This window comes from Clytia hemisphaerica, unplaced genomic scaffold (genome assembly GCF_902728285.1).
Source record: "Clytia hemisphaerica strain Z4C2 unplaced genomic scaffold, Clytia hemisphaerica genome assembly, whole genome shotgun sequence".
Lineage (NCBI taxonomy): Eukaryota > Metazoa > Cnidaria > Hydrozoa > Leptothecata > Clytiidae > Clytia > Clytia hemisphaerica.
In genome coordinates this window covers 95,482-120,525 of record NW_027103720.1, presented here as the reverse complement: position 1 = coordinate 120,525, position 25,044 = coordinate 95,482, and the positions used below count along the sequence as shown (strand labels likewise).

General features: G+C 36.2%; 2 protein-coding genes across 2 annotated transcripts; both read right to left on the bottom strand.

Moving 5' to 3' along the window:
* Window positions 1–1,177: 1,177 nt before the first annotated feature.
* Window positions 1,178–24,051, bottom strand: LOC136804303 (serine/threonine-protein kinase mTOR-like). Its single transcript, XM_067061007.1, has 16 exons — window positions 23,694–24,051; window positions 8,108–8,241; window positions 7,684–7,762; window positions 7,278–7,417; window positions 6,367–6,467; window positions 5,859–5,974; window positions 5,448–5,525; window positions 4,931–5,164; window positions 4,584–4,715; window positions 4,282–4,406; window positions 3,584–3,701; window positions 3,022–3,144; window positions 2,554–2,654; window positions 2,036–2,132; window positions 1,635–1,733; window positions 1,178–1,522 (listed from the first exon to the last, which is right to left on the bottom strand). Exons 3-16 carry the CDS (start codon window positions 7,714–7,716, stop codon window positions 1,178–1,180), a joined length of 1,842 nt encoding a protein of 613 aa, XP_066917108.1. The 5' UTR covers window positions 7,717–7,762; window positions 8,108–8,241; window positions 23,694–24,051.
* On the bottom strand, window positions 7,802–16,934 carry LOC136804302 (uncharacterized). The gene is made up of 5 exons (XM_067061006.1): window positions 16,169–16,934; window positions 15,212–15,843; window positions 14,024–15,055; window positions 8,108–8,241; window positions 7,802–7,820 (listed from the first exon to the last, which is right to left on the bottom strand). Exons 1-5 carry the CDS (start codon window positions 16,932–16,934, stop codon window positions 7,802–7,804), a joined length of 2,583 nt encoding a protein of 860 aa, XP_066917107.1.
* Window positions 24,052–25,044: the final 993 nt, after the last annotated feature.

Sequence of the window (25,044 nt, the reverse complement as noted above, 5' to 3'; positions counted from 1 at the left end):
TTTGAAATGCGTCATTGGTGGCAAGCGTATCGGTAGCTTGTCTATTCAAAACTTTTTCACCACCTGGTCTTCTTAAATTCATTTGTATTATTCAAAAATTGAAAGGTAGCGCATGCGTATTTTATCAATTCAATGATTGCCAAGAATTTGCCGACCATGGGTTTACACGATTAATTACGTCAGTTTAAAAAAAATCATCTTCTGACGTATCTTTCCAGAAAATATTTGACGTCAATTATTTTTCATTCAATTGAAAAGTTCTTTTCAAATATTTATTCTGTTGAATCAAGTCGCAGAAAGTCTTGAAAAATGTGTATTTTGAGTAAAATAAAAGTCTTCGGTGAAAACTCGAACGTTTCAAGTAAATCTTTGTTCAAGATTGCTTCTGAGACAAAGGTCGATATCACTCGTGCAAAAGTTTTCACCGCAAAACGCAAATCGGTCGTCGATTTGCATTCAAAAATTGAATCCCGAGATGAATTTCATCAAATCGGAAAATCCAAGAATCCTCGTGCAATGGCATTTGCATTGGAGAATTCAAACGTAAAGAAGTTGAACACTGGACGTTCTCAAATCAATTTGAAGTTGTACCATCGTGTTCTGAAAGCTTCATACAAGAACGCCGTTCTCAAATCTCAACCTTTTACTGAGATTCGTGTTTTTATTAAAGCAAAACGCCGAGACGCGAATGATCTCATTCAACAACGTCCACTTCCTTGTGTCGAAATGGGTGAATCAACAGTCTACAAATCTACAGATGACAAAGTCTTCAAAGATCTTACAGACCAGTTCACCAATAAAATGACAATTTCATCAGATGTCCGCTCAGGAGAAACCAAAGTCAACAAGCTATTCACACCAACTGACTATGTCACTAAAACACTTAACGAAGCTAAATCAAACGTCTCAAAAGGACGGAAGAGAAAATCTTTGGCAAACGTTGAGCATGATGATGAAAATGAAGATTTTGAACAGCTCTTCAAACGTCTACGCATTTGAACATAAAAATAACTTCTATTTTCCTTGCAAATATAACATCTTTAAACGCAAATTACGTTGTTTTTCTTCTTTGCCTTGAATTTCGCTACTTTTAGGGAACTACTATTGAATTCAACTTTCTAGGAACGTCTTCTAGGATATCCTAATATGATTTTTCGCTATTTTGTTAAGATCTTTCTTATAATAAAAAAACATTAGAAGCAGAAAGGAAAAGTACCTGTTGGAAAGATATTTCATTGAGTGTTTGAGGGCCATTCTCCATGATCTGATGTAAAGGGTCCAACACGGCAAACATTCCTTTCACGTTACGTTCACCAAAATATAACCGAGATGCTTCTTCCAGTCCTTCAGCCCATAATTCATGCCACAGAATAGCAACTCGGATCAACTCTTCGCTTACCATCATAGCCTGTTCTACCAACGCTAGACTGTGCTCGCGTAGATTACAGAGGATTTGTTCGGCAGCGTTTCGGCGATCAGCACTGGCTGACTTCGAAGCGACGGTTAACGGGTAGATCAAAGCCTGTAAATGAATGTAATGTGAAAACAAATATAAGTTAAAAATATGAAGTATAAAAGTATAAGTTATTGAACTAAAAGAAACAACGAAACTAAAGATTGTGAGATTCTGTCACCTGAGGATGTTGCTTTCCGACGTCGGATAAGAGTTGATGGATCAGTCGACCAACCATTTGTCGTGGTGTATCGATACGCGCTATCAACTGCGGGATCACCTGCGTTCAAATTAAATAAAAATAAAGTCAATCTATACGCATAGTAGACCAGTAAAACACAGTTGATTAATACGACGTTTTGACCCGTCTTTATCAAGTTTTATTAAATAAAAGGTGTTCGAGTGATGAAAAACTTTCGAGTAACAAATTCGTATCCGAGTTCGATTGGGGTTGGTAAGGTGGCCTTGGTTATGATAAGCCTCCATCCCGATGGAGAGGAGCATTTAACATATAAACCACTAGGTGAATTTTGAAAGACAATGAAATCGAACCACTTAAAGCTCAATTACACTAAAATATACCTGAAGCCAGTTATCAATATGAATGGTTTTTAATCCATCCACAAGTGCTTTGTGCACGTCATCGTAATGTCCAAAATCGAACCACAACGTCAACAATCTATAGGACGAACAGAAAAAGGTAGTTTAGGCTATTATAATGAGATTACTTTAAAAATTAATGACTTACTTCTAATGCCAATGGTACTTCCAAAAGTTCGTGGTACAAAGACTAAGTTTGACTCATGACGGCGAAATGGGAAACCATTACGCTATATTAAGTTTCCAATCTCTGTCAATATTTTTGAATCGTTAACAAGTAGTATTAATTATTAAGTCCTAGAGAATTCTTGGTACTTCCAAAAGTTCCTGGTACAAAGACTAAGTTTGACTCATTACGGCGAAGTGGGAAACCATTAACATTACGCTATATATTTACAATTTCTGTCAATTTTGAATCGTCAACAAATAGTATCAATTATTAGGTCCTAAAGAATTCCTGTTGTTTGTTATGATGAAATAATTCCAAACAGTGAACTGACCTCAGAGTGTCTTGGAGCGAATTACCACGTGACAAGGAAATTGAATGGAAGAAACCTTTGACAGCAGGTACTGTATAATTATGCACCGTCGCATCCAACGGCTAAAATAAAACAAATTAAAGTTATTTTTCGGACGTACCAAAAAAACAATAAATTGAGTAGCAGTGATGATAATTTTTGAAGGAGAAAACGTCCTTTGAAATATGATAACAATCTCAGCCAGAATGTTTCTTTCTTTGATTTGGAAAACTGTCTACAATGCTTGACAAACTAAAGAGTCCGAATAAAATCAATGCGAATTTGTTGGTGTTTCAAAACCGAATGTAAACTTCAGACATAATATCGTTTCTATACAAATAAATTCTCCAGACTCCTTCCATTTTGTTGAATTTACAGGCAGAATTTCCTTATTGAAGCCTGGCTTATACACTGAGCCGAAGAAATTTACACAATGTTTACGATACAAACCTGAGGTTTTCTTGGTGATCCAGGAGGACTGGAAACGGCTGGTGTAGGAGGTGCAATGGGTGTATCACTGTTTTTGTAATACAAAACACTCTCATAGTTCATCAAAGCCCACGAATGCCACGCCTAAACCAAATATGTAACGGAATAGAATCGTATTATATCGAATATAATTTTTGCGAACGAATCAGTATTGAATCAGCTATTACATTTGACTTTTATATTCAAACCGTAAAATTCATAATCAACTTTATCCTAACTGAAACAAAGCAAATACTGTCTCAGTAAAGAAAGCAAAATGAGAAATAAAGTTGGGTCTCTATCATTCGTAAACCGAGGGAGAACCAGTAATCGTACGAGATATGGAGAATTAAAGCCAAGAAAAAACATAGCCCGAAGAAATTCACCATGGAACAGAAAATCCGTTCGAGTGAATGAAAAGTGTTCAAAGTGAACTCTATATCGTCTCAGACGAAAAATAAACTTTACACAAACAAATGAGCCAATATTATTTTGAAATTTTGCCATGGAATAACTTTGTACGCTGAAGGAGAGTTAGATATACCTTGTAACTTTTGTCAGCGTATTTGGTTGCGGTGGCATGATATTGCAATATATGTGGGATGGTATTCGAATTGACCCCTTCTGTTATTGTCATCCATTCGCCAAGTTTCATGTGACATCTTAATTAAAATAAAAGCATGAATCATTTTGAAAATATTCATCTGAACGGTTAGTGCGGTTAGAGCTTTTCCATGAACTGACAAAAAGAGATTTTCGTTGAGAGATCTTGATGGACATGTTTTTTTTCTATGAGAATAATGCGAATCTGCTATAGGGGTAGACACTTGCTTATTAGAAAAATATGTATTTTTAGGTGAACATAAAAAAAGTATTTCCGGCATGCGGGTGAAGGAAAAAAGCTCTCATACTATTTTTGGTAACTTAAGATCATTGAAATAGAACCTTAAGGAGAACTTTTATGTGCAAACAGTATGAAGTGAGCACTGAATACTAATGTATCAACTACTAACGAACAAAGCGGGAATATCTAACCAAACGACGTTTGATAGCTTGAACGGTCAACTGGATTTTCTTTATGATGAACCGTATAGTCTGCGGCCGTGTCAGAATTTTTTTTTCACCCGGCCGGTTTCCGTTATTTTTCGCCTTATATAGTCTAAAGACTAAAAGCCACTACATAAGAAATAGGCTGTAAAGTCTCTAGGTCTTAGAAAACTTAAAAAATGAGAAATGTCGTACTTAGCAAGAAGGTTGATGGTTTCGTTTCTCTTCTTTTCAGATTCATCATCAAGATCACCAGGTGGTAACACTTGTGGAAGGAGAGTGGTTCGAACAAAGTATTGCAGGTGTTTGAAAGCCTCTTGCTGTAGAAAAAGGAACAACAAATATGTTTTAAAAAATTTATAGTTCGCACAATTTCAAGCACCGAAAAGATAACATTAAAAGTAATGTCTTGAAATCTAAAATATTTTTTTTCGGCTTTTACCCAAAATCTTCCATTTTTAACTTCCCAGAAGGAATGTTTCTAAGATCAAACTTACACGTTGTCCAGATTTCCACATGTGCTTCATAAAAGCGAAAGTCACCATAGGGTACGTCGACGGGATGGGTTTGTCTTGGTTCAAATACGGATCTGCTTCCAGCAACGTCACAAGGGTTTGTTGAGATAAACCCTGAAATAAATTGGTTGAAAATATTATCAGAATTTTAATGTAAAGAGTCCCCTAAAGACTTCGTGGAGAAAATTCGTGAACGTGTTAAGTAAATTTTGTGGTGTCTTTAAGAGGTTCGCAATTTTCGAAAGATTAAGAGATGATAAATGGCTAGGAGCGGCTAGGAGCGGCTTCATAAGTGTAAAATTTCTTGCAAATGGATATCGCAACCTTACCAATTGGCCAGACTTTCTGCACAAGCTTGCATATTTGAGCCAAGTTTTCATGTCTTCTTGTGGAGTCAAGACCAGCGAGTGCACTTGCAGGATACGGTGCCACTCCTCCACGTTGGCTTGACAACCTTGTAACCGGTTCCACCAGGCCGATTTGATGGCTTCGCGGCGCTCAGAGACCAGCTTGTATTGAATAACTTCTTCGAGTTCTGACAACATTTGTACGTTCACCATAGCCTGAAAGTCAGGTAAATGCAAAAGAGAGAAAATTTGATTTCCAAGCCGGCACACATGATGAGAGATATTTAATTCCTTCCTCTTGTATGCTGATAACAACTTCACCACTTCACAATAAACGTTATTTCAATAGAAATCTAACATTACATAAACGTCAAATATCGTTGTTTGATGTATAGTGTCCATTTGGGTATTGAAAACTGTTTTCATAAAACAAGATGAAGAAACTATGACAATGGAAGATGTAAAATGACCACCAACTGAAGTTTTGCTTCGTACTCACATTATAAGCTCGGTTGTAGGATTCTCCGACCATTGCCGTCAATTCAGTATCCAACATGTCTCGAGCATTATCGATACACTGAAAGAAAGATGATAAGGGATGAAATACTATTGAACAACCCCTCCAACAGTCTCGTATCTAACATGGCAGCTTGGGTATATAACAATTAAAGGTCAATTCTTAACTTTTTTAAAGGAATAATGAATGTTGCAACGGCAAACCAAAGACAAATACAGGGAAGTGATAATGTAATGGACCCTTTAAAAATTGGCTTAAAATTCGGAGGGGATTCGACATTCTATAAACAGCTGCCTAAATAAAAGGCGTAAAAGATTTTTCAGGTAAAACCCGTAGAGAATCTCCTTAACACTTGGAGAACTTAAGCCGACAAAAATTATCCCAAAGACTTACACTTTGTGCTCTGACGAATTGATTTTTATGGATTTGTAGGACAGCTCTGAAGAAAGCTCCTTCAAAAGTATCTCTTTGGATCATGATCGTGTATTCTTCCATACCAAGCCATTCACCTGGAAAATATATAGAATCATGACGTTCGAAACCAGGCCTTATTACAAGAACATCGTGGAAAAATTGATGTTTATAATAAGAATTGGCTTAAGTTTTTATTTCAAACTCCGAGTGTCATGGAGGTTCAACCTCAACCTTTAGTGTAATAAGATCTTGGGCCACTTCACTTATAAGCTAGATCGATAGATATAATGGTAAAATATTCCATACACGCTTTTGTATCGAAACGAATCCATCTTTCATATCCAGAAATGTTAGTCAACCGTGAAACATAAAAAATTAATCAAAATTCTAAATTCTAGAGTCTAACCCTGAGTTTTCCTGTATTGGTAACCCCTATGTGTTCCCACCGTGGGAGCTTTTTATCATTAAAGAATAATCATAAACTTACCCAGGCCCCAAGCAGCGGAAGCAGCAGTTCTAGCCATTTTATGTCGGACATCATCGCTTACCGCTGACCATTTCTCACAAGCCAAATTGTGTAATTCACCCCTATAAAAGGTAAAAAAACACGTCTAGATAACAGTTTAATCTTTAATGCCTAAAAAACTATCAACAAAGCTCATATCACGGTTTTTTATCCTTACTTGCCATAACAGAAATATAGCTACAAGATCCGGGCAATCTGAAGCTAAAATATCACAAGCCTTATACAGGTTCGGACAATCCTCGGGTAAAGGCAATCAAAATAACTACAACAACCCACTAAAGAGCTTCATCATGCGATCTTGAGCCTTGAACAATGCTCATTTTATTATCAACTGTAACTACTACCAAGGTGAAAGCTGAGATTTGATGTCAAAAATTGTGATCTACAGTTTGAAGGAACCCATTCCAAGAATCAAGGAAAATAAAAAGAAGGAGTTTAGGATCATTTGAGATGGTCGAGACCTAGTCGTGGGGGCGTACGGGGTTTGCAGTTTCCGAAATACCGAATAATTTTGCCAAATTTTCGAAATTCCGTAATAAAATACTTGCAATTCCGATACCGATTGTTTGAGTATTTTTCCTCGTTTTGACTAAATTTTCATCAAATTTGATTTTTCATGTATATACGAATTCCGAAAAAGGAAGCTAAAAACTTTATAATACCGAAATTTCGAAGCAAAAATTCATGGATTTCCGATACTGAAACAGTTTCAGAATTCCGAAATACCGAAGGAATTTCGCCCGATTTCCAAAATTCCAAAGAAAAAAGGGTTGATTTCCGCAATTCCGAAATACCGTACGCCCCCAGTCTACTAGAAAGGTATTTGTGAGGTTGCCAAGCTTTAGACGAGAGGAGTTTCCGCACGATCTTACCATTTTCCAAGGGCTTCCAAACACCGCATACGACCTAACAAGATTTCATGATCGTCAGGGTGTGTTGCATGTTTCTTATCGTAAGCATTCAAAGCGTTCTCCCATTCGTGAAGTTTCTCGTACCATCTTTGTTGCACTTTCTATGGGGAAAAATTTAAAAAATGCGATTTTCTCGTAAAAATAAAAAGTCTGCATAATTTGAACAGGCAAGTTTTTTCGAATTTTTGAATTAGAGAGCCTCGTTTATTAGGGTTGTTTACGTAAAGGGTGTTTGACCCATTGCAAAAATAAGATCGCAAAAAAACGTTTTAAAAGAGTCCATTATGCTGTTTCACTGAGCCGTGTCCTGATGACAGTCTTTTCAATATCGAGCATGGAGTCATCAAAGTTACAGCACGATACTTACATAATCGACCTTGGAATTTCTCTTGGCGTACATCAGAACACCATTTGCTGCTTCAGGATTCTGTAGCTTGTTGTTGATACTGGAAATAAAAACAAGAGAGACAACTTGTGCAATAAAACTAGGTAGTAAAAACAATACTGGAAATAGAAGGAAATTATGAGAATTGGCAATGAACACACTCCCAGGACAAAGATTCTGATGACTTTTCCGGAATTTTCCTGCCGCGTTTCTGGCATAGAATTAAGGCAAAACGATTCCGGGTACGAACACCTGCTCTAAATAAAAGAAAACTATTCCCTTGCAACCATATATGATAAGCAAAATGCCAAAGATGTGTAAACGCAACGATGAAAGATATTAACGAAATCAGTATTCTAAAATAGAATTAAAACAACCATTCCACAAAAAACGCTTTGATAAATACCTGATCAGTGATTCGAGGACTTCAGTAGTAACACCTTGTTTGAATTCTTCTTCTTTGTAATGGAGGGCTTTGGCGTACGCGCTACACTTTGATGCACATTCACCGAGAAGAGCGATACTCAATGAAAATGTACCCTAAAGATAATATAGATTGGAGGTTTAGGATGAGCAGAAAGTCTTGAAAAGAGAGCTTCATATCTGTGAGTTGCAAAAGACAATAAATTTTATTAGCTTAAGTCTTGGGATCAACATCATTTCTAACCAGTATGGAGTGTCTTTAACATTCCGACTTGTCCCTTTTTTACCGAAGAAAGCTATATGAAAATGCCCACATTCAGTCTATATTTCGGGAAAAGAAGTTCGGTTAATTGAGAAGATGCGATAATTTGTGGTGACGTCAATTTCATTTAAAAGCAAAATATTTATTTGACGTCAAAAAATGAAAGAAGAATAAAAGTTGATTTCAAAAAATTTGAATATCATTTTCAACATTGTGAAAAGTGGTGGTGAGTATGTATAATGGACATGTTTTATTTTACATAGAAACAAATTACTACTAACTTTATTTCATACATTCATTAGTGACTCAAGACAAAGGAAAGCTTGTTTAAGAGACAGCTTTACACAAGTCAATTCTACCGGTCGATTTTCAAAACTCTTCAAGCAAACTCAGGTAATATTTTTCTCAATTATCGATTAAAACGTTCTTCTAATCATCTAAGTTGGACTAAGTGCAGGAAAAAAGATATTGTTGGTGATAGAAATCAGAGAAATCGATCTCTTTTTATGATAGAGGATCTGCTCTCGATGATTTCTACTACTGACAAATGACTTTTTGAGTTTATGGCACTTGTATAATGACAACAATCTACATAAAAAACAAGAATTGCGCGAAAAGTGTTCGTAAAATTCATTCTGCGCAGTTCAGTTCATATCACAACTGTCATCTTCGTTTCCAAATAACGATTTTAAGCATCTGTTTGGTGATAGAAATCGGTAATCTCTTTTCTTTTGACCAAGAAGGGGTTCCTGAATTTCTACCAGCAGCAGATGAGACTTTCCCAACCAACACGTTGTTTTTACAGATCATAATGTGGTGTTTCAAGATGGCGGCTCAAGCGATAAGGTGAAGGCTTCTTCATAAATACAAAAGACATGTATCTATTTTTCGGATCCGGTATGTGGGAATAGTGTCAGGACCTGCAGGCGACCTGGTAGGGTTGGGTAGGGGTGAGGTTTGGGTGTGGTTACGTATCAGATTGGCTAGGAATTGGGTTATTATCAGTTAGGGTTAATTGTTTGGTTCCCGTTATTTCTACTTTAAAAAGTGGGGGTCGTTCAGTCAGTCGGTCGGAAATATTTTTCTGTTAAGAAGCAGCTACATCTTGTTGAAAGGGAGTCCGTGTGGACTGATCCGAATTAAAAAATTGAGAAACCGTGGATAAACTGATTTTCGGTTTACTCTCCATTAGCATGCGGCTCGCTACTTCGATTTGAAAACTTGTAAACACAGAGCGTGCAGAGGTCGACAGTGGAAATCCAGCAAAGCAGCAGAAAAGCTTTCCGACTCTCCAACTCTACCTGCTGACCGTAAATCAGGGTCGGTCAGATGACGGGAACCAAATGATGACTTCACATCTCCTATTATTGGACTTGCAAAATTATGACAAATGGTCTTTGGAATTTGATCAATTATATTAATATTTACATATACAGTTCTTGTTGAAGTTGATCAAACTATTTTTCACGCAGTTCCGGACGCAGATTGTGTTTTTCTAACCTTCTCTAACCTTGGCGCACGTTTTGACTGAATGATGGAATGGAATGAATGGCGATAACAGTTTATACATATCTCTTATCAGACTTGCAGAAAGCGGACTGCAGAAAGTTATGAAAAATGGTTTCTAGAATTTAATGAATTATACCGTCAAGTTACACAACATGCACACCCTCGTCACAACTTGCACAGCCATAACAAACAGATCCAACTGGTCTTCATTTAACATTGTTTTAAAGTTCAAAAAACACTGCCAGTGCTTGGCACAGAAGAGAGGACTCCCAGTTGAAATTAATTGCTACTCTGCTGCCCTGTTGAATTTATTTATTATGGTTGTGTGTTTATTTCGCCTTATTTCGCCAAGGCGGTAAAGCGATCGCCCAAATTCATAGACCAATCAAAAGGGAGTTTAAAGCAAAACAGGGGAAAATGAGCTTTCCTGCATAGTTATGAATTTTAAGTTTTGCTTTCGATTATCATTTGCGACCAGCAAAGTCTTCAAGATGGTTGTGTGCATGTTGTGTAACTTGACGGTACCAAACTACAAAATTTATTTACGCAGACTGGATGCAAATTATGTTTTCTGACCTTGCCAAATTTTGGCTTTGACTGAATAGCAGTCAGTTTTTACGTACCTCATTGGCCTTGCAGACAACTGACAAATGGTTTCTGTAATTTGACCAAGTTTACCAAAATACAGTTCCTGTTGAAATGTTATAAATATGAACTACGTTTTGCAAAGTTTTTGATGCAAATTGTGTTTTTCTGGAGTTTGCGCTTTGTGTTATTGGAGTTTTATCAAGTAAAACAAAAAGTACAGTTTCTATGTATATTTGATGGATATCTTTATTTTGGATCTGACGGTTTTGGCAATTTTCTTATTTATTTCTAGATAACACTTTGGTCAGATATGGATATTGTCTACATCCAATAGAAAAAATGTATCATAACTGACTGGAATGAAATTAACAAAACGTTTAAATACACTATGTTTCTCTTTTATTTTATAATAATGAACTATAGTTTAATTGTTTGATGCTATAGAAACAGTGCTACAATGCTAAAGAAAAGTATATTTTGAGCTTCTCGTGAGGGGGGGGGGTGGTGGGAGGAGCTCTCAGGCTTGTTTTAAATAATTTTAAATCAAGTTATCAAATGTTTCACATTTTGTACATTATTCAACATTTTTAGTCTACTCTGTTAACCCACTTATTAAAGCTATCTAGCTGAGCTCTATTGGCTGACCTTCCAGCCTCGGCTGGTTTATTATCGCACAAATGTACCAGTGCTATTACCAAACTCGTTTTTCCTTTGGGGATTGAAAAGGCGGGGCAGCTTTGATCGAGTAGATCGTCGATGATCGAAATGAAAAAATCGGTCACTTCTTTTTAAAAATACTACAATAAAAAACGTGTCATATTAATTATAATGACGTCAATATTGTATTAAAATCTGACGTCAAAATAAAATCTTTTCAAAAATGAAATGCAAATTATAAGTGTTTGATAGATAGTCAGGTAATTAATTGCTTGTCATGTAAATGTAACATCTTCAAGACACAATAACGTGACTTAATTTCATAATTTAAGGTAAGTGAATTTTTAAGGTTGAAGTTTTGGTTGCATCGAAGAGATGTGGTGTAAATTTGAAACATAATGGTTAACAGGATGTTGTTGCAGAGAAAGTCTTATACCAATGGTACATGAGAGCTGATTGTTAATAGAAGTTGATAAAGGACTCCTTTCTGTCACAGAATGACGACCGCTAATCTTCTTCTATTATCAACAGATGACTGAAATTCTAAATAAAATCTTATTGAAGTAATGAGGTCAACAACACTGCTCGGTAATGGACACGGAGAACCAATATGTTTCTTATCACAAAGATATTTTGCGTTTTAAGTGGCTATTAACTGCAGATGATTCAAAATATGCTTTGCTTTGGTTCATACAGATACACTCATTTTGTTTTATAAGCATACGGTAAATTTTGGCTGAAGCTCACTATGCTTAAGTAAAGCTCAATTTTGAGCCTCGACTATGCTTAACCCTATGCTTGGTAAAAAGATCATGAAGGCGGAGGGGTAAAAATTTTCGCACATTTTCCCCTATCTTTAATCTTAAGAGAAATGAAGACATTCTATTGTTTTCGAATGTTTACCATATGATTTCGAATCTTTATAGTGTTGTATTCATGTTTCAAAAACAGACTGCTACACTTTCTCTCATGGCTTGGTGCTTTTTGATATTAAAATTTCTTTGGCTGGGCCTCAAGGTATGCTTAGCATATGCTTAATTTTTCTGGAAATTTGAGCTTCAGTATGCTTATAAACGTTATGCTTATAAAACAAAATGAGTGTATTTGAAGTCGAAGATCAAGCTGCATTTTTGAATTCATCGTAATGCAACTTTCTTGTAGCACAGTGAGGCATTAATCCAGTTTTTTATTATTTGCAATAGAGCCTATTTACAATCACTTGTTCTTTTATTGAATTTGAATTTGTTTCGGAATCTATTGCAAATGTATCGATAATTAAGCCAACAGAAGCTTTAAGCCATGAACCAGCTGACGTTTTCTTCATTTCCCATAGAGCCTGTTTACAATCACCTATTCTATTACCAATAGATGATTGGACGGAGCTGGTTTTAAGTGACAAGTTTGTCGGTAATCGAAATAAAGAAACGGGTCTTTTTCTTTTTTTGCGAATTAGGTCTTCTTTTTTCGGTCGTCGATTTTTCACAGACCCTACTGAAGGACTGTTAATTTTAATATCATTCCGAGCTGCACTTAACTAGCAACTATTTTCAATACTAATGACTTTGAAAACCATGCAGTATTCAGAATGTAAAATATTTAGGAGGAATTAGGAAAAATCTTTTCATTAATTTTCCTTGCAATACCTTATTTTTTCTTAACTTTAGTCGTATAACATACTAGACTTTGGCTATACAGTACAAAATGGCTCTAAGTCTCTATGACCAAATAATGATTTTATAACAATGATCTAATAAACATAACTGAGATTAAGAGGATTTTTGGTGATAGAAGAGATGGCGCCGCTTCTTTCTTTACTGTGAAAGTCTGGCGATTTATCTTCTATCAACGAAAACGACTTTTTTTCCATGACCAAATAATGATTTGTTATTTTGATTTTTTGCACTCGATTTTGAAAACGGCCGTACGTTCGGCCAAGAATCAAGTCTCTAAAATCGGACCCTTACAGTGCAGGAAAAGTTTGGCTGAAAATCGACCCTTATAGTGCAATTTTTTGCCCTTTTTAGGGCAAATTTTTTTGAAATTTCTTAAATTTTACCTCAAAATTTGGTATTTTCTCAAATTTTAAACCCTTACAGTGCACTTTTTCCCACTTGCTCACAAATCAACCCTTACAGTGCACTTTCCAAAGTCCAAAAAACCTACCCTTAAGGGCCGCACGTCCGGTCTTTTTGATATCCCGGCGTGAATAAAGAAAAAAGGTTTTGTCACCTCCTCACATAGTTAATTTTCAAGCAATTTCAGAGGTTTAAAAATCAATCCGGTTTTTTCATCATTTCCAATAGAGCCTATTTACAATCGTCTTCTGTTATTGAATTTGAAATTGTTCAGAGTTCTATTGGAAATGTATGGTTCTCTATGATTTTGCAAGCAAAACCGTGAAGTTATGAACTAGCTGACCACTTCATCATTTCCAATAGAGCCTATTTACAATCGTCTTCTGTTATTGAATTTGAAATTGTTTAGAGGTCTATTGGAAATGTATGTATATTGATGACTTTGCCAGCAGAAGCATGAAGCTATGAACAAGCTGACCACTCCATCATTTCCAATAGAGCCTATTTTATAATCGTGATCTTCCATTGAATTTTAATGTTTTCGGTTCTATCCAAATGTAATATCATATTTTAGTAAGCAGAACTGTAAAGCTGTGGCCCAGTTGACGGTTTCTTCATTTACTATAGAACTCGTTTACAGTGTCGTTCCTTTATGGAATAAGATGATGTTAGAGGACCTATAGTAATAATACGCCTAAAACTCGATATTCGAGTAAAATACAGTAAAAATACAAGAGAACTAAGAAAAAAATATATACTATCTTTTTCTTCTTTCTTTTCTTCTTTCGTACATATCCACACGTTTTACATCCAATTTTTCACAGACAGATGACACATTACGTCTCCAACCGGATCGGTCTGAAACTGAATCATTCCACGAGTGAAGGATGTCACCAGTCTTAAGTAGAGCTTTTATGTTATCTTTGTACCTCAAGCGTGGACGCCCAATCGGTCTGCTGCCTAGAACTAGTTCACCGTAAAAAAGTTGTCTAACAGTTCGATTGTTGTCCATTCGGGCAACGTGACCGAGCCAACGGAGTCGATTCTGGGCTAGCATAACTTCGATATCTACCGAATCGGATCTCCTTAATATCTCCTCGTTACTGACAAAATCATCCCATTTAATATGCAGAATGTTTCGCAGATGACATTGTTGTACAGTTCTTAATTGCTTTATTTCGTGGGAATATAAAGTCCATGTTTCACAACCATAAAGAAGTATAGGCATTAAACATCGGTTGAAAACTGTAACTTTGGTACGTGTTGTCAAATCATGGTTGTTGAAGACTCTGTCTTTTAGTCTGCCGAATGCACAAGATGTGGCTTGGATACGTGTGATCAATTCATCTTTGAGATTCGATTCTTTAGACAATATACTTCCGAGATATTTGAAACGGTCGGTACATTTAAGTTTCGTTTCGTCAATAAAGAAGTCACACTCAGGACATAGGCACATAACCTCAGTCTTTTTGGCGTTTATTTGCAGACCGAATCTCTTGGCAGTAAGATGGTAGCTTGTTAGTAGAGATTGCAGTCCTTCGGACGTATCACTGAACACAGCGATGTCATCGGCATATTGAGCTTCTCGGATATACATGTGGAAAGTTTTCGTTTTCGCTTTTAATCTTCTAAGGTCGAAGAGGTTGCCATCCATTCGGAAACGTGCGTAAATTGAATGTTCTGTGTTATCTTTGAAAGCGATCCAAAGGGCTATCGCAGCATATAAACCGTAGAGGGTAGGGGCTAATTTACAACCTTGCTTCACACCACAATCGTAGTTGAAAGGCTTCGAAAGTTCACCTTCAATGACGAGTCTCGCTTTGACATCTGAATATAGCAGCTGGATTGCTTTAAGAAGATTTGGCGGGCATCCGATTTTGAAGAGAAGTTTAAATAAAAGGGGACGATTGACAGTATCAAACGCTTTCGTGAAATCAATGAAAACGATATACAGGTTACGACATTGCTCTCTAGATTATTCCATTAGCTGACGAACCGTGAAAATGCCGTCGATTGTGCCACGTTCGCTACGATAACCGTGTTGTGAATCTGGATATACATTATTGACAAGCTTCTGTATTCTGTGTAAAACGATATCGGCAAAGATTTTCCCAACACAACTGAGTAAGGATAAGCCACGATAATTTCCGCAGACACTACGATCGCCTTTCTTAAATAGAACGGTGATGTTGGGATCGATTAAATCAGAGGGCAACTTAAGTGTGGTCCAGAATGTCGTAAATAATGAAAAAATGAAGTTTCTGACTGACTGTCCACCAAATGATATTGCTTCAGGAATAATGCCATCGGGACCTGGGCTTTTACCGAGTTTAGACCGTTTTATTGCATCGTCAAGCTCTTTTTCGGTGATCGGTTCATCAAGTGAGTAATTGATAGGACGTTGATCGATTTCATCAAGAACTGTTTCGTCGGTTTCTGTGACGTTGTTGATAAGTTCTGAAAAGTGTTCGACCCAGCGTTCCTTTATTTCACCTTTGGTTGTTAGCAATTTCCCGTCTTTCGATTTGATAGGGTGTGAGTTGCGAGATGAAGGACCGTATACCTCACGAAGAGTAGCGTAAAAGTCTTTCAGATTGTTTTCCAAACGATATCTTTCAGCTTCTGACGCTTTTTGGATGAACCAATCATTTTTTATCTTTCTCACTTCTTGTTGGATCTACGTCTGGTTCGATTTTTGTCTTTAAGAAGTGTAAGAATCTGTTGATCATTTTCATCAAACCAATCTCTGTTTTGCTTTCTTTGTTTGGGAAAGGTGTTTGACGTAGCAGATAGCAGAGAAGTTTTTAAGTTTTCCCAATTAATTTTAGAGTTCGCAAGATCATTATCTAGACGACGTTGAAGTTCCAAAATTCTTTCTGCGTAATGCTGTATTTCGGTCTGGATGGAGCTTTCGTTCCTTTTCTTTTTCGAAACAAACGGAAGAAACATTTACATATAACAAGTTTATGGTCTGAGTAGCAATCAGCATCAAGATACGTTTTGGTGATTGAGATGTGAGGTCTTGTTTGAGGATCGGCGAGGACGTGATCAATCTGATGCCAATGTTTTGACCGTAAATGTTGCCAGGAGGTTTTAAATTTATTCGAAAGTTGGAAAACAGAACCCATAACAGTGAATGAGTTTTGGGTGCAAAAATCGAGTAGCATAAGTCCGTTTGAGTTCATTTTTCCGATACCATGCTTCCCGAGGACGTTTGGCCAAAGTTGCCAATCTGATCCCACTCTTGCGTTGAAGTCACCGAGAATAAGATAAAGGTCGTCTCTGTCAGAACGTAAAACATCCGTGAGAGATTGGTAAAAGAGTTCTTTCTCTTCCTGTGTGCGTTGCATAGTTGGGGCGTATACACTCACAAGTTTAAGATATTTTCCAGAATGGAGTCGAATTCTTAACACCTTCAATCTATCGCTTATCGGTACTGTGGTCATTTCGAAGGAAGATAATTTGTTAGAAATAGCCAATCCAACACCGGCTTCCTTCTTAGTGCCTCCGCTCCAGTATATTGTATAATCCCTTTCGACTAGGTTTCCTTGTCCTTCTCGTCTAACTTCGCTCAGTGCACATATATCAATGTTAGTTTTAGCGAGTTTTCGTGTTATGATTGCAGTTGCTCGTTCGGGTCTGATTGAATCGGTAGTGTCGTTTGTCGTGCGTACATTCCACGCACCAAGTGTGAGGTTGAAAGGATTTCGTGTATTCATCGGTTTTCTCGGATGCAGTAGTGGTATCTCTCTCTATACAAAGTTCTAATCATATATAAACTGTAAGGCTGTCCCAATGTATGTCGAAGCTGCTTGGGACAAGAGCAACTTCCCTTGGCAGAAAACTCCATGGACACGGCGGCAAAGCAAGCTAGGACAGCCGAATGAAGATAGTCTGTTGCAATAGATGCCAGATATAGGACCGAGTTGATTCTGATATCCGCCGGGGTACCAACGAGGATGCCGAGTTGACAAGCCACATTGCTGTTGCCAATGAAGATGACGAGTTGTCAGAACATCATTGCCAGTTGGTGTCGTGACCCTGACAAGGGGAGCGTGGGTGGAATAACGCTTGCTCAAGGCGAACACCCAGGCTAGTGGAGGGAAGGAGGCGCCACACTTCTCCATTCTAGAGCGAGGCGTGGCCCTAGCCACTGCCAAGGACCTATAGTGAAAACATATATAAGAAACAACATGCAAATTCGTACAAAAAAAAACTTGACAATATTATATGGTCCTAAGTTTTCATGACCAAATAATGTTTTTGATACTGAATAAGCTATACGAATGAAACTTTGAGAAAAGTTTTATAATAGGCTCAATGTCATATTTGCAAAATTTTATGAACCTAGCACAAGTAGAAAAAGCTTTGTCAAAATTTCTATTTTAGGCCCGATATGATGATCCAATAACCATAATGGAGATAGAGAGAATTTTTGGTGATAGGAGAGAAGGCGCCGCTTCTTTCTTTACTGTGAAAGACGAGCGATTTGTCTTCTATCAACGAAAACGATTTGATTTCGAGCGCCCGTAATCATAATGTTTATGCTTTTATTATACAACACTTCTCATAGTATTTGGTGATGGAAATCGGGGACAAATCCTTCTTTTAAACGAGAAAGTTTCGTGTTCTTGGATTCTATGACCAGACGATGAACCATTCTTGATAATCAAATGAATTTGTGAGTTTGAAATTCCCTTTAGCCCTTTAACTGCTGTGCCTTTTTTTACACCCTCAACCTAAACGTAGCGATTTTCACTTCATTTTCTGAGTAAGATAAGAAGTATAAGCCAAATATCGAAAAGTTTCCAAATATTCATTTTTTTCATTTCAAACCATCAGATGGAAAAATCTTGTAAAAAATGATAAATTTCCGGTAAATAGGTCGAAATCTCGCATTTCGGCATATGCCGACATCGGCACGGAAAGGGTTAAAATGTATGATAGATATCGGGAATTTTTCTTTTTAATTTAGTACAACAAAAGTTTGTTTTCAATCTCCATCACCCATTGACACTTTAACCTCAAACTTTTTTTGACTTGATAGGGTTTCAAAAAGTGAAAAAAATATGATTGTTTCGAACGTTGAGAAGGTATTGCCGAATTTAAGTGGAGAGCTTCTCGTTGATCGAAATGAAGAAAAAGTCTCTTCTTTTTAAATGAAAAGATTTACCTTCTTTCTCGGTCCTCGACAAGCAGTCTTTAACACGTGACGATGCCTTTAACAAATTTAACAAATGCGACTCAGAAGTGTGAAGCTATGAACAAGAGCTGACCACTCACTACCGCAAAACCATCGGTAATGTTGGAACATTTGTTCCATTTAAATGGAATTGATTTTCTAATATTACCGATCCGATAGTCAAAGATAGATTTAACGAATCACAATTAGTAGAATTTTTAAAAGATCCTGGTCAAGTGCATTTGAAATGGTAGAAATAAAAAAAAAAGCGAATTAAGATGTTTGGTGATTGAAATTGAGAGAGCATAAGTTAATTTCAAACATAATTTTGTTCTTTGATTACAATCGACAACCAATGAGTTATGGCTAAGCCACACGTGTTTACAAGAGTTTCAAAAAGAACACTGAATTCAACAAGTGAAACCACGTTTGATGATAGAAGTCAGGGAGAAATTTTTCTTTTAAAAGAAAATTTTACTTTTGAATGACACTGGACGACACTATGACGACACTGGGTTTCTACTCTTGCGAAAGATTGTTGATGGTAGAAATCAGGCAAAAATACACCTTCTTTTCATAAAGAGAAAAACGTAATTTTTGATTTGATTTCTTTCACCGACGGATGATCATTCCAATAATTCTTTCATTGACGGTATTGACTTTTCATTGAATCAACTCTGGATCATTTGTTTGGTTTATAGATTTGAACATTACTGATCCTTAGTGCCCTTAGTTGCAATTAGAGAAAATTCAATGATTTTGAAAAAGTGTTAGAGTTGACTTCTTTTCTTGTTCTTGATGTATTATCGACGGAGAAGTTCATTTGCAACCCATCACATATTATTTATTATCACATTATTTATTATCACTTAGAAAGTAAAATGATATGCTTTCGATATACTTAAATTTAGAAGTTAGATATTATGGCTGAATTTCAACAATTGATTCTATGGGAAAACAAGCAAATTCTCAAAAAAATGACGTCAATTTTCTTTTGAAACACACTTTTGACGTCAAATATGTGTTTAATAAAAAAAGCTCACTTTTGAAATGAGCTCACTTTTGAAATCTTTTAAAAGAAAGATCAAACAGATTGTTCGGTTAGGTTGGTGAGTTTTTTTTTTTTAACGTAGATTTAAATGAAATCGGCCGGTACTTTCAGATATATCTTAGCCCCTTGTCAGGTTATTATTATTTGGCCGAGAAAGATTTCTAAATGATTTAGTTCAAAAATGTATTGGCTGTAATTTTTAACAACTAGCACTGAAGATGGTTTGGCTTAGTTGAAAAAAATAACACTTTGATGTTTCATTATTCTTAATGTTGGCTGTAATGTTTGGGCCATAGAATGTTTAAGTTCTTCTATGGTCGCAGAAGAAAAAGTGATAATTTTCTTATCAAAGAGAAACAAGCTATCAGTTTTGCTACACTTGAAGTTTTGCTATACTTGTAGTAACATTAATGGCTGGTATTTGATACCATACCAATGTTTTTCATCACATCAATTCGCTGTGGAGCTGAACTAGAAGTGTTTTCTTTACACAATTATTGCTTAATAATGATTTACAATAGAGCTGATCTAAAAGGGCTTTTCTTTTTGAATTACTTTTTGATTGTTTGGCTCTATTGTGAAGTCTTTGTTTATCATGTTCATCAGAAGACCAGAAAACTTATCAGTGAGTTATATGGAAGTTCGAGTTATGAAACTTCGATATTGAGAGTGTAAATAATACTAATCATATCGTACTCACACAATTAATTAATAGTGATTCACAAAAGAGCACATCTAGAAGACCAGAAAACGTGGTCGAGTTACGGAAGTACTAGATTGAGAGCCTGTAGCTAACACAGAGCAAACAATTGCTTATCATTGATTCACAATAGAGTTGATCAAGGAAGGCTGTTCTTTTTGAATTGCACTTTCATTGTTTGCCTCTATTGTAAAGTCTAGGGTTTTTCTTTTCGGAAAGAACTTCGGTTGCTTCGCTCTATTGTGAAGTCTTTATTCATAATGTTCATCAAAACACCAGAAAGCTTGTCGAGTTACGAAAGTTCGGGTTACGGAGAATTTCTTTACGAAATGCACGTTTGTTTGACTCTATTGTGAAATCTTTGTTTATCATGTTCATCAGAAGACCAGAAAACTTATTGATGATTTATGAAAATTCGAATTAGGGAGTAGATGACAGATGAGATGAATGTTCATAGAGTAAAGACAATGTTCATACAAGTACTTAATATTGATTCACAATAGATAGCATACAAGGTAGAGTAGATGGTGGGCAATTTCGATTCGCAATAGAGTGATTTGGAAGGTATTTTTCTTTTCTGGAAGAAAGCATTTTCCACGATACTCTATTGAGAGAATTGATGGTCCTAAAATGCTGAACATGCGCTTTTAATGGAATTGTTTCGTTCTAATTTCCTTTAAAAGGGAAAAAATTTACAGATTCGTCTCAAGATTCAGATCCTAATTCTCGATCCCCCGTCACAAGGAAACCCACGTATAATGCTATCTACAATTCAAATCTTTCTATTATTAGAACAAGTTAGACTTCCCAAGAGATTTCGAACAAGCGTCAGTTAACTGCATTAAATCGAATTGATGTTCCCGTTCAACATCATACTTCAGCAAGATCACATAATTGCATAATAGTCATTTACAATAGAGCTAATCTAGAAGGGCTTTTCTTTTCATAAAGAATATCAACTTTCTTGGCTCTTTTGTGAAGACTTTGTTTATTGTAGCTAACATGCTCACAAAATTACTTGATATCTTTGTATTACACGTTTGTTTTTTTTATAAGGAACACGTTTATAAGGAACTCGAGGCTGAAAATGGTTCAAAAAATAAGGAATTGTTAAGGAACTGCTCAGGCTGAGAATCAGTGGATTGAAAATAATGTACCTTATTGGGACTAATTTGACCAAATTTTGATCTTTCAAGGGGCAAAAAGTTAAAAATTTCCTATGTAGTAAGGAACTCGATAAGGAACTTTGAGACTGAAATTCTCTGTAAAAATAAGGAACTCCAGACTTCAGAGCAAAGTTAAGGTTCCTTATAAAATAAAAAACGTGTATTAGAACAAGTTAGACTTCCCAGGAGATTTCGAACAAGCGTCAGTTAACTGCATTAAATCGAATTGATGTTCCCGTTCAACATCATAATTCAGCAAGATCACTACAGATATATCAGTAGATATTGTTTTTCAATAGAGACGAGTTCTTTCCTTTTTCATTTAATGAAAGTCGAGGAAGTTTATTCTCAATGGAGAATACAATGTTAGTTACACAAACAAAAAGTGTCAGTGAGTATAATATGCTAAATTGACAGCAAAGTATCAAATTGTCTATCAAGAAATATTGATATTGGATTGCTTATTCTTCCATTTAATTATGCGATAGATTTGATTGGTGATAGACTAGATGATACTTCCACAAAGTGGAATTTGGCCAGGTAGGCGTGAAGCTTTGGAGGAGTTGACCTTTTCATCATTTGCAATAGAGCCTATTTACAGTTGTGTTCTTTTATTGAATTTGAGCTGTTTCGGTCTCTATCGCAGATGTATATTGATAATTTGGCCAGGTACTCTCGGGTACCTAATAGCCGTCCCCTCCGCTAATTAATTTTTAGAAAATTTTCCACCCAGGACATTCTTATTCCAACCCCCCCCCCCGCTTATTAATTTTTGGGAAAAAGTTTTTGAAAGTGCTCTTTTTTGTCTTAATTCTGCTGTATTAGCCTCCTTATCAAGCATTTTCCACCCAGGACATTTTTATTCTAACCCCCCCGCTTATTAAATTTTGAGATTTTGTCCAACCCCCCTGCTTATTCCAACCCCCCCGGCTATTAGGTACCCGAGAGTAGGCGTGAAGCTTTGGAGGAGCTGACCTTTTAATCATTTGCAATATAGCCTATTTACAGTTGTGTTCTTTTTTTGAATTTGAACTGTTTCGGTCTCTATTGCAGATGTATATTGATTGATAATTTGGCCAGGTAGGCGTGAAGCTTTGGAGTGAGCTAACCTTTTCATCATTTGCAATAGAGCCTATTTACAGTTGTGTTCTTTTATTGAACTTAGAACTGTTTCGGTCTCTATCGCAGATGTATATCGATAATTTGGCAAACAGTAGGCGTGAAGCTTTGGAGGAGCTAACGTTTTCATCATTTGCAATAGAGCCTATTTACAGTTGTGTTCTTTTATTGAACTTAGAACTGTTTCGGTCTCTATCGTAGATGTATATCGATAATTTGGCAAACAGTAGGCGTGAAGCTTTGGAGGAGCTAACGTTTTAATCATTTGCAATAGAGCCTATTTACAGTTGTGTTCTTTTATTGAACTTAGAACTGTTTAGGGTTCTATTGCAGATGTATATTGGTAATTTAGCCAGCAGTAGCGTGAAGCTATGAACTATTTGATGTTTTCATCATTTGCAATTGAATTCGAAATTTTTTTATGTTCAATTGCGAATGTAATTATATCAAGTATCGGTCTACCGAAACAAGAGGGTGATTAGATTTTCCATGGCACGTACAGTTAAATTAAGAACACAGAGTGAAATAAGACTTTGACAGATTTACAGTTCTTTTGGTGGCGTTAACCTTTACCACGCCTTCTCTTTGGGAACTTTACCCCGTGCACGCCTTGTCTTTTTGGGAAAAATGACAGTTTTACGCTTTCCGTCATAACTTTTAATCTACTAAACCGATTCAAAAAAATAAGCCCATTCTGGAAAGCCCAACTATCCTGCTTTCTAAAAATGTTAAAATAAAGGATTTTCCTCTATCAAGGGTGACACAGTAGTCTTCTGCCTTAGAGTTGAAAAAATTCCAAAAACGCAATTTGTCATATTTTTCAAAATTTTAAGTTCCTGTTAAAAAAAAAGTGGGGAGAACATTTGCGATACCATAATTTTCTGGCTCATTGTTTCCACCATTATAACTACAACTGCTAGCCAAAAAAATCACAATCATACCTTTACTAGAAAAGGCAGAATTCATTTTTAGAAAACCTTGGGTTTCGAAAAAGTCCACGTAAATCAGAGGCACGTAAGGCAGAGGTCCCTTGAGATAATTTTTATGGGAAATATCACTAAAAACAGCTAAAAATGACTTTCCTATCATCAACCAGCATGAAAGCAATAGAAATAACATAGTATATACACTTTGAAACTCTTTGCAGCCTTATCAGAAGCCTTAACTTGGGTTTCGGTGACGGTCGATGACGGCCGACAAGCCTCCAGTCATCACCCTTAATGTACCGTCATACTAAAGAATAAGGAGGCAGAAACTTACCTCAAACACTGACTAAACTACAAACAAGCAATACATAACATTCCCAACCAATAAAACAAACCATTTTCCACTAAATAAACATAAAAAGTTAGTTACAGCAGTCAATGAGCTCATAATTTCCAAAAGAATATTTTGCCTGATTTGCCAGTTTGTTTTGACAGTTAAAATCCAAAGTAGGTGGTTTCAAACTATTGAAAATAGTTTGTTTACATTTTCTCTCCGTCATATAAGACATTTCCCGGGATTTAAAGGCGTCTTTAAGGCGGTAGGGCGGCTTTTCTTAACACCCCATGAAAAACGTATATTTACGGCCTCGGCTATATATTAGAACGTAAATTTACGGCCTCGGCGTGGTAAAGGTTAAAATAGATTCCATTGAATGTAAAATGAGTTGATATGGATTAATCCAGTTGACGTTTTCTACATTTGCAATAGAACTTATTTACCATCACGTTCATTTATTGACGACAGGGAACATTTTAGGTTCTATTGCGAGTACATCGACGATATTAATCCAGCTGTGTGTTTCGGATTTGCTCTGTTCTAATTCTGCATATATTTGCACAAAAAATATCAAAGAAACAAACTCTCTGATTGGATAATATGTTAATGTGCGAGCGAAGTTTTCAGTAAATCAGAGTTTTGTATGGCTCCAAAATTATTGTGGATCTCATTTAAAAACCTGCCATCAATAATTTGTTTGATAATTGAAATTAAGAATAATATGTTATTTTTAACCATAAAGCCAAATTGTTTTCATGCTCAATCACCGATAAATGATAAAGAATTTTGGAAGTCGTTTTTTGAGAGCCTTGCAAATTTTTAAGTGTACTTTGTTTCAGAATTTGAGAATGAAAAGGTTTCAGTGGTGGTGATAGGAATAGGGGAAACTTAATATTCTTTTCTGAGGAACGATGAGTTATACAAGTTCCTATCAACAAAGCTGAGTTTAAAGACACACAAACAGTACTTTTTTGCATCGGCATTGCCAATTGTCTTTTCTCCTCAAAACGGAATTAATTCTTCAGACTTTATGGCGAATTTAAGGTATTTGATTTTGGTGGTACTCTTAATAAGGGCATTTCCGGACTTTCCTGAGCCGGGAAAAGCCGGTATAATGCCCCCAAACGACCCAAATCGCCGGTCTCTATGCCCGGACATCTTTTCCACTTTTCGAGTTCATTGAAGTGGATAAAAGGCGTTTTCTTTTCAGACAAAAAAGCTCTCTTTTCGCATTTCCATCACCAATCCGATAGTAAATAAAATTTTCAAAAGATTTTGGTCAAGTGCATTTGAAATGGTAGAAATTATAAGAAGAGCTTCTTCTTTACACGGAGAACTTTCTTTTTAA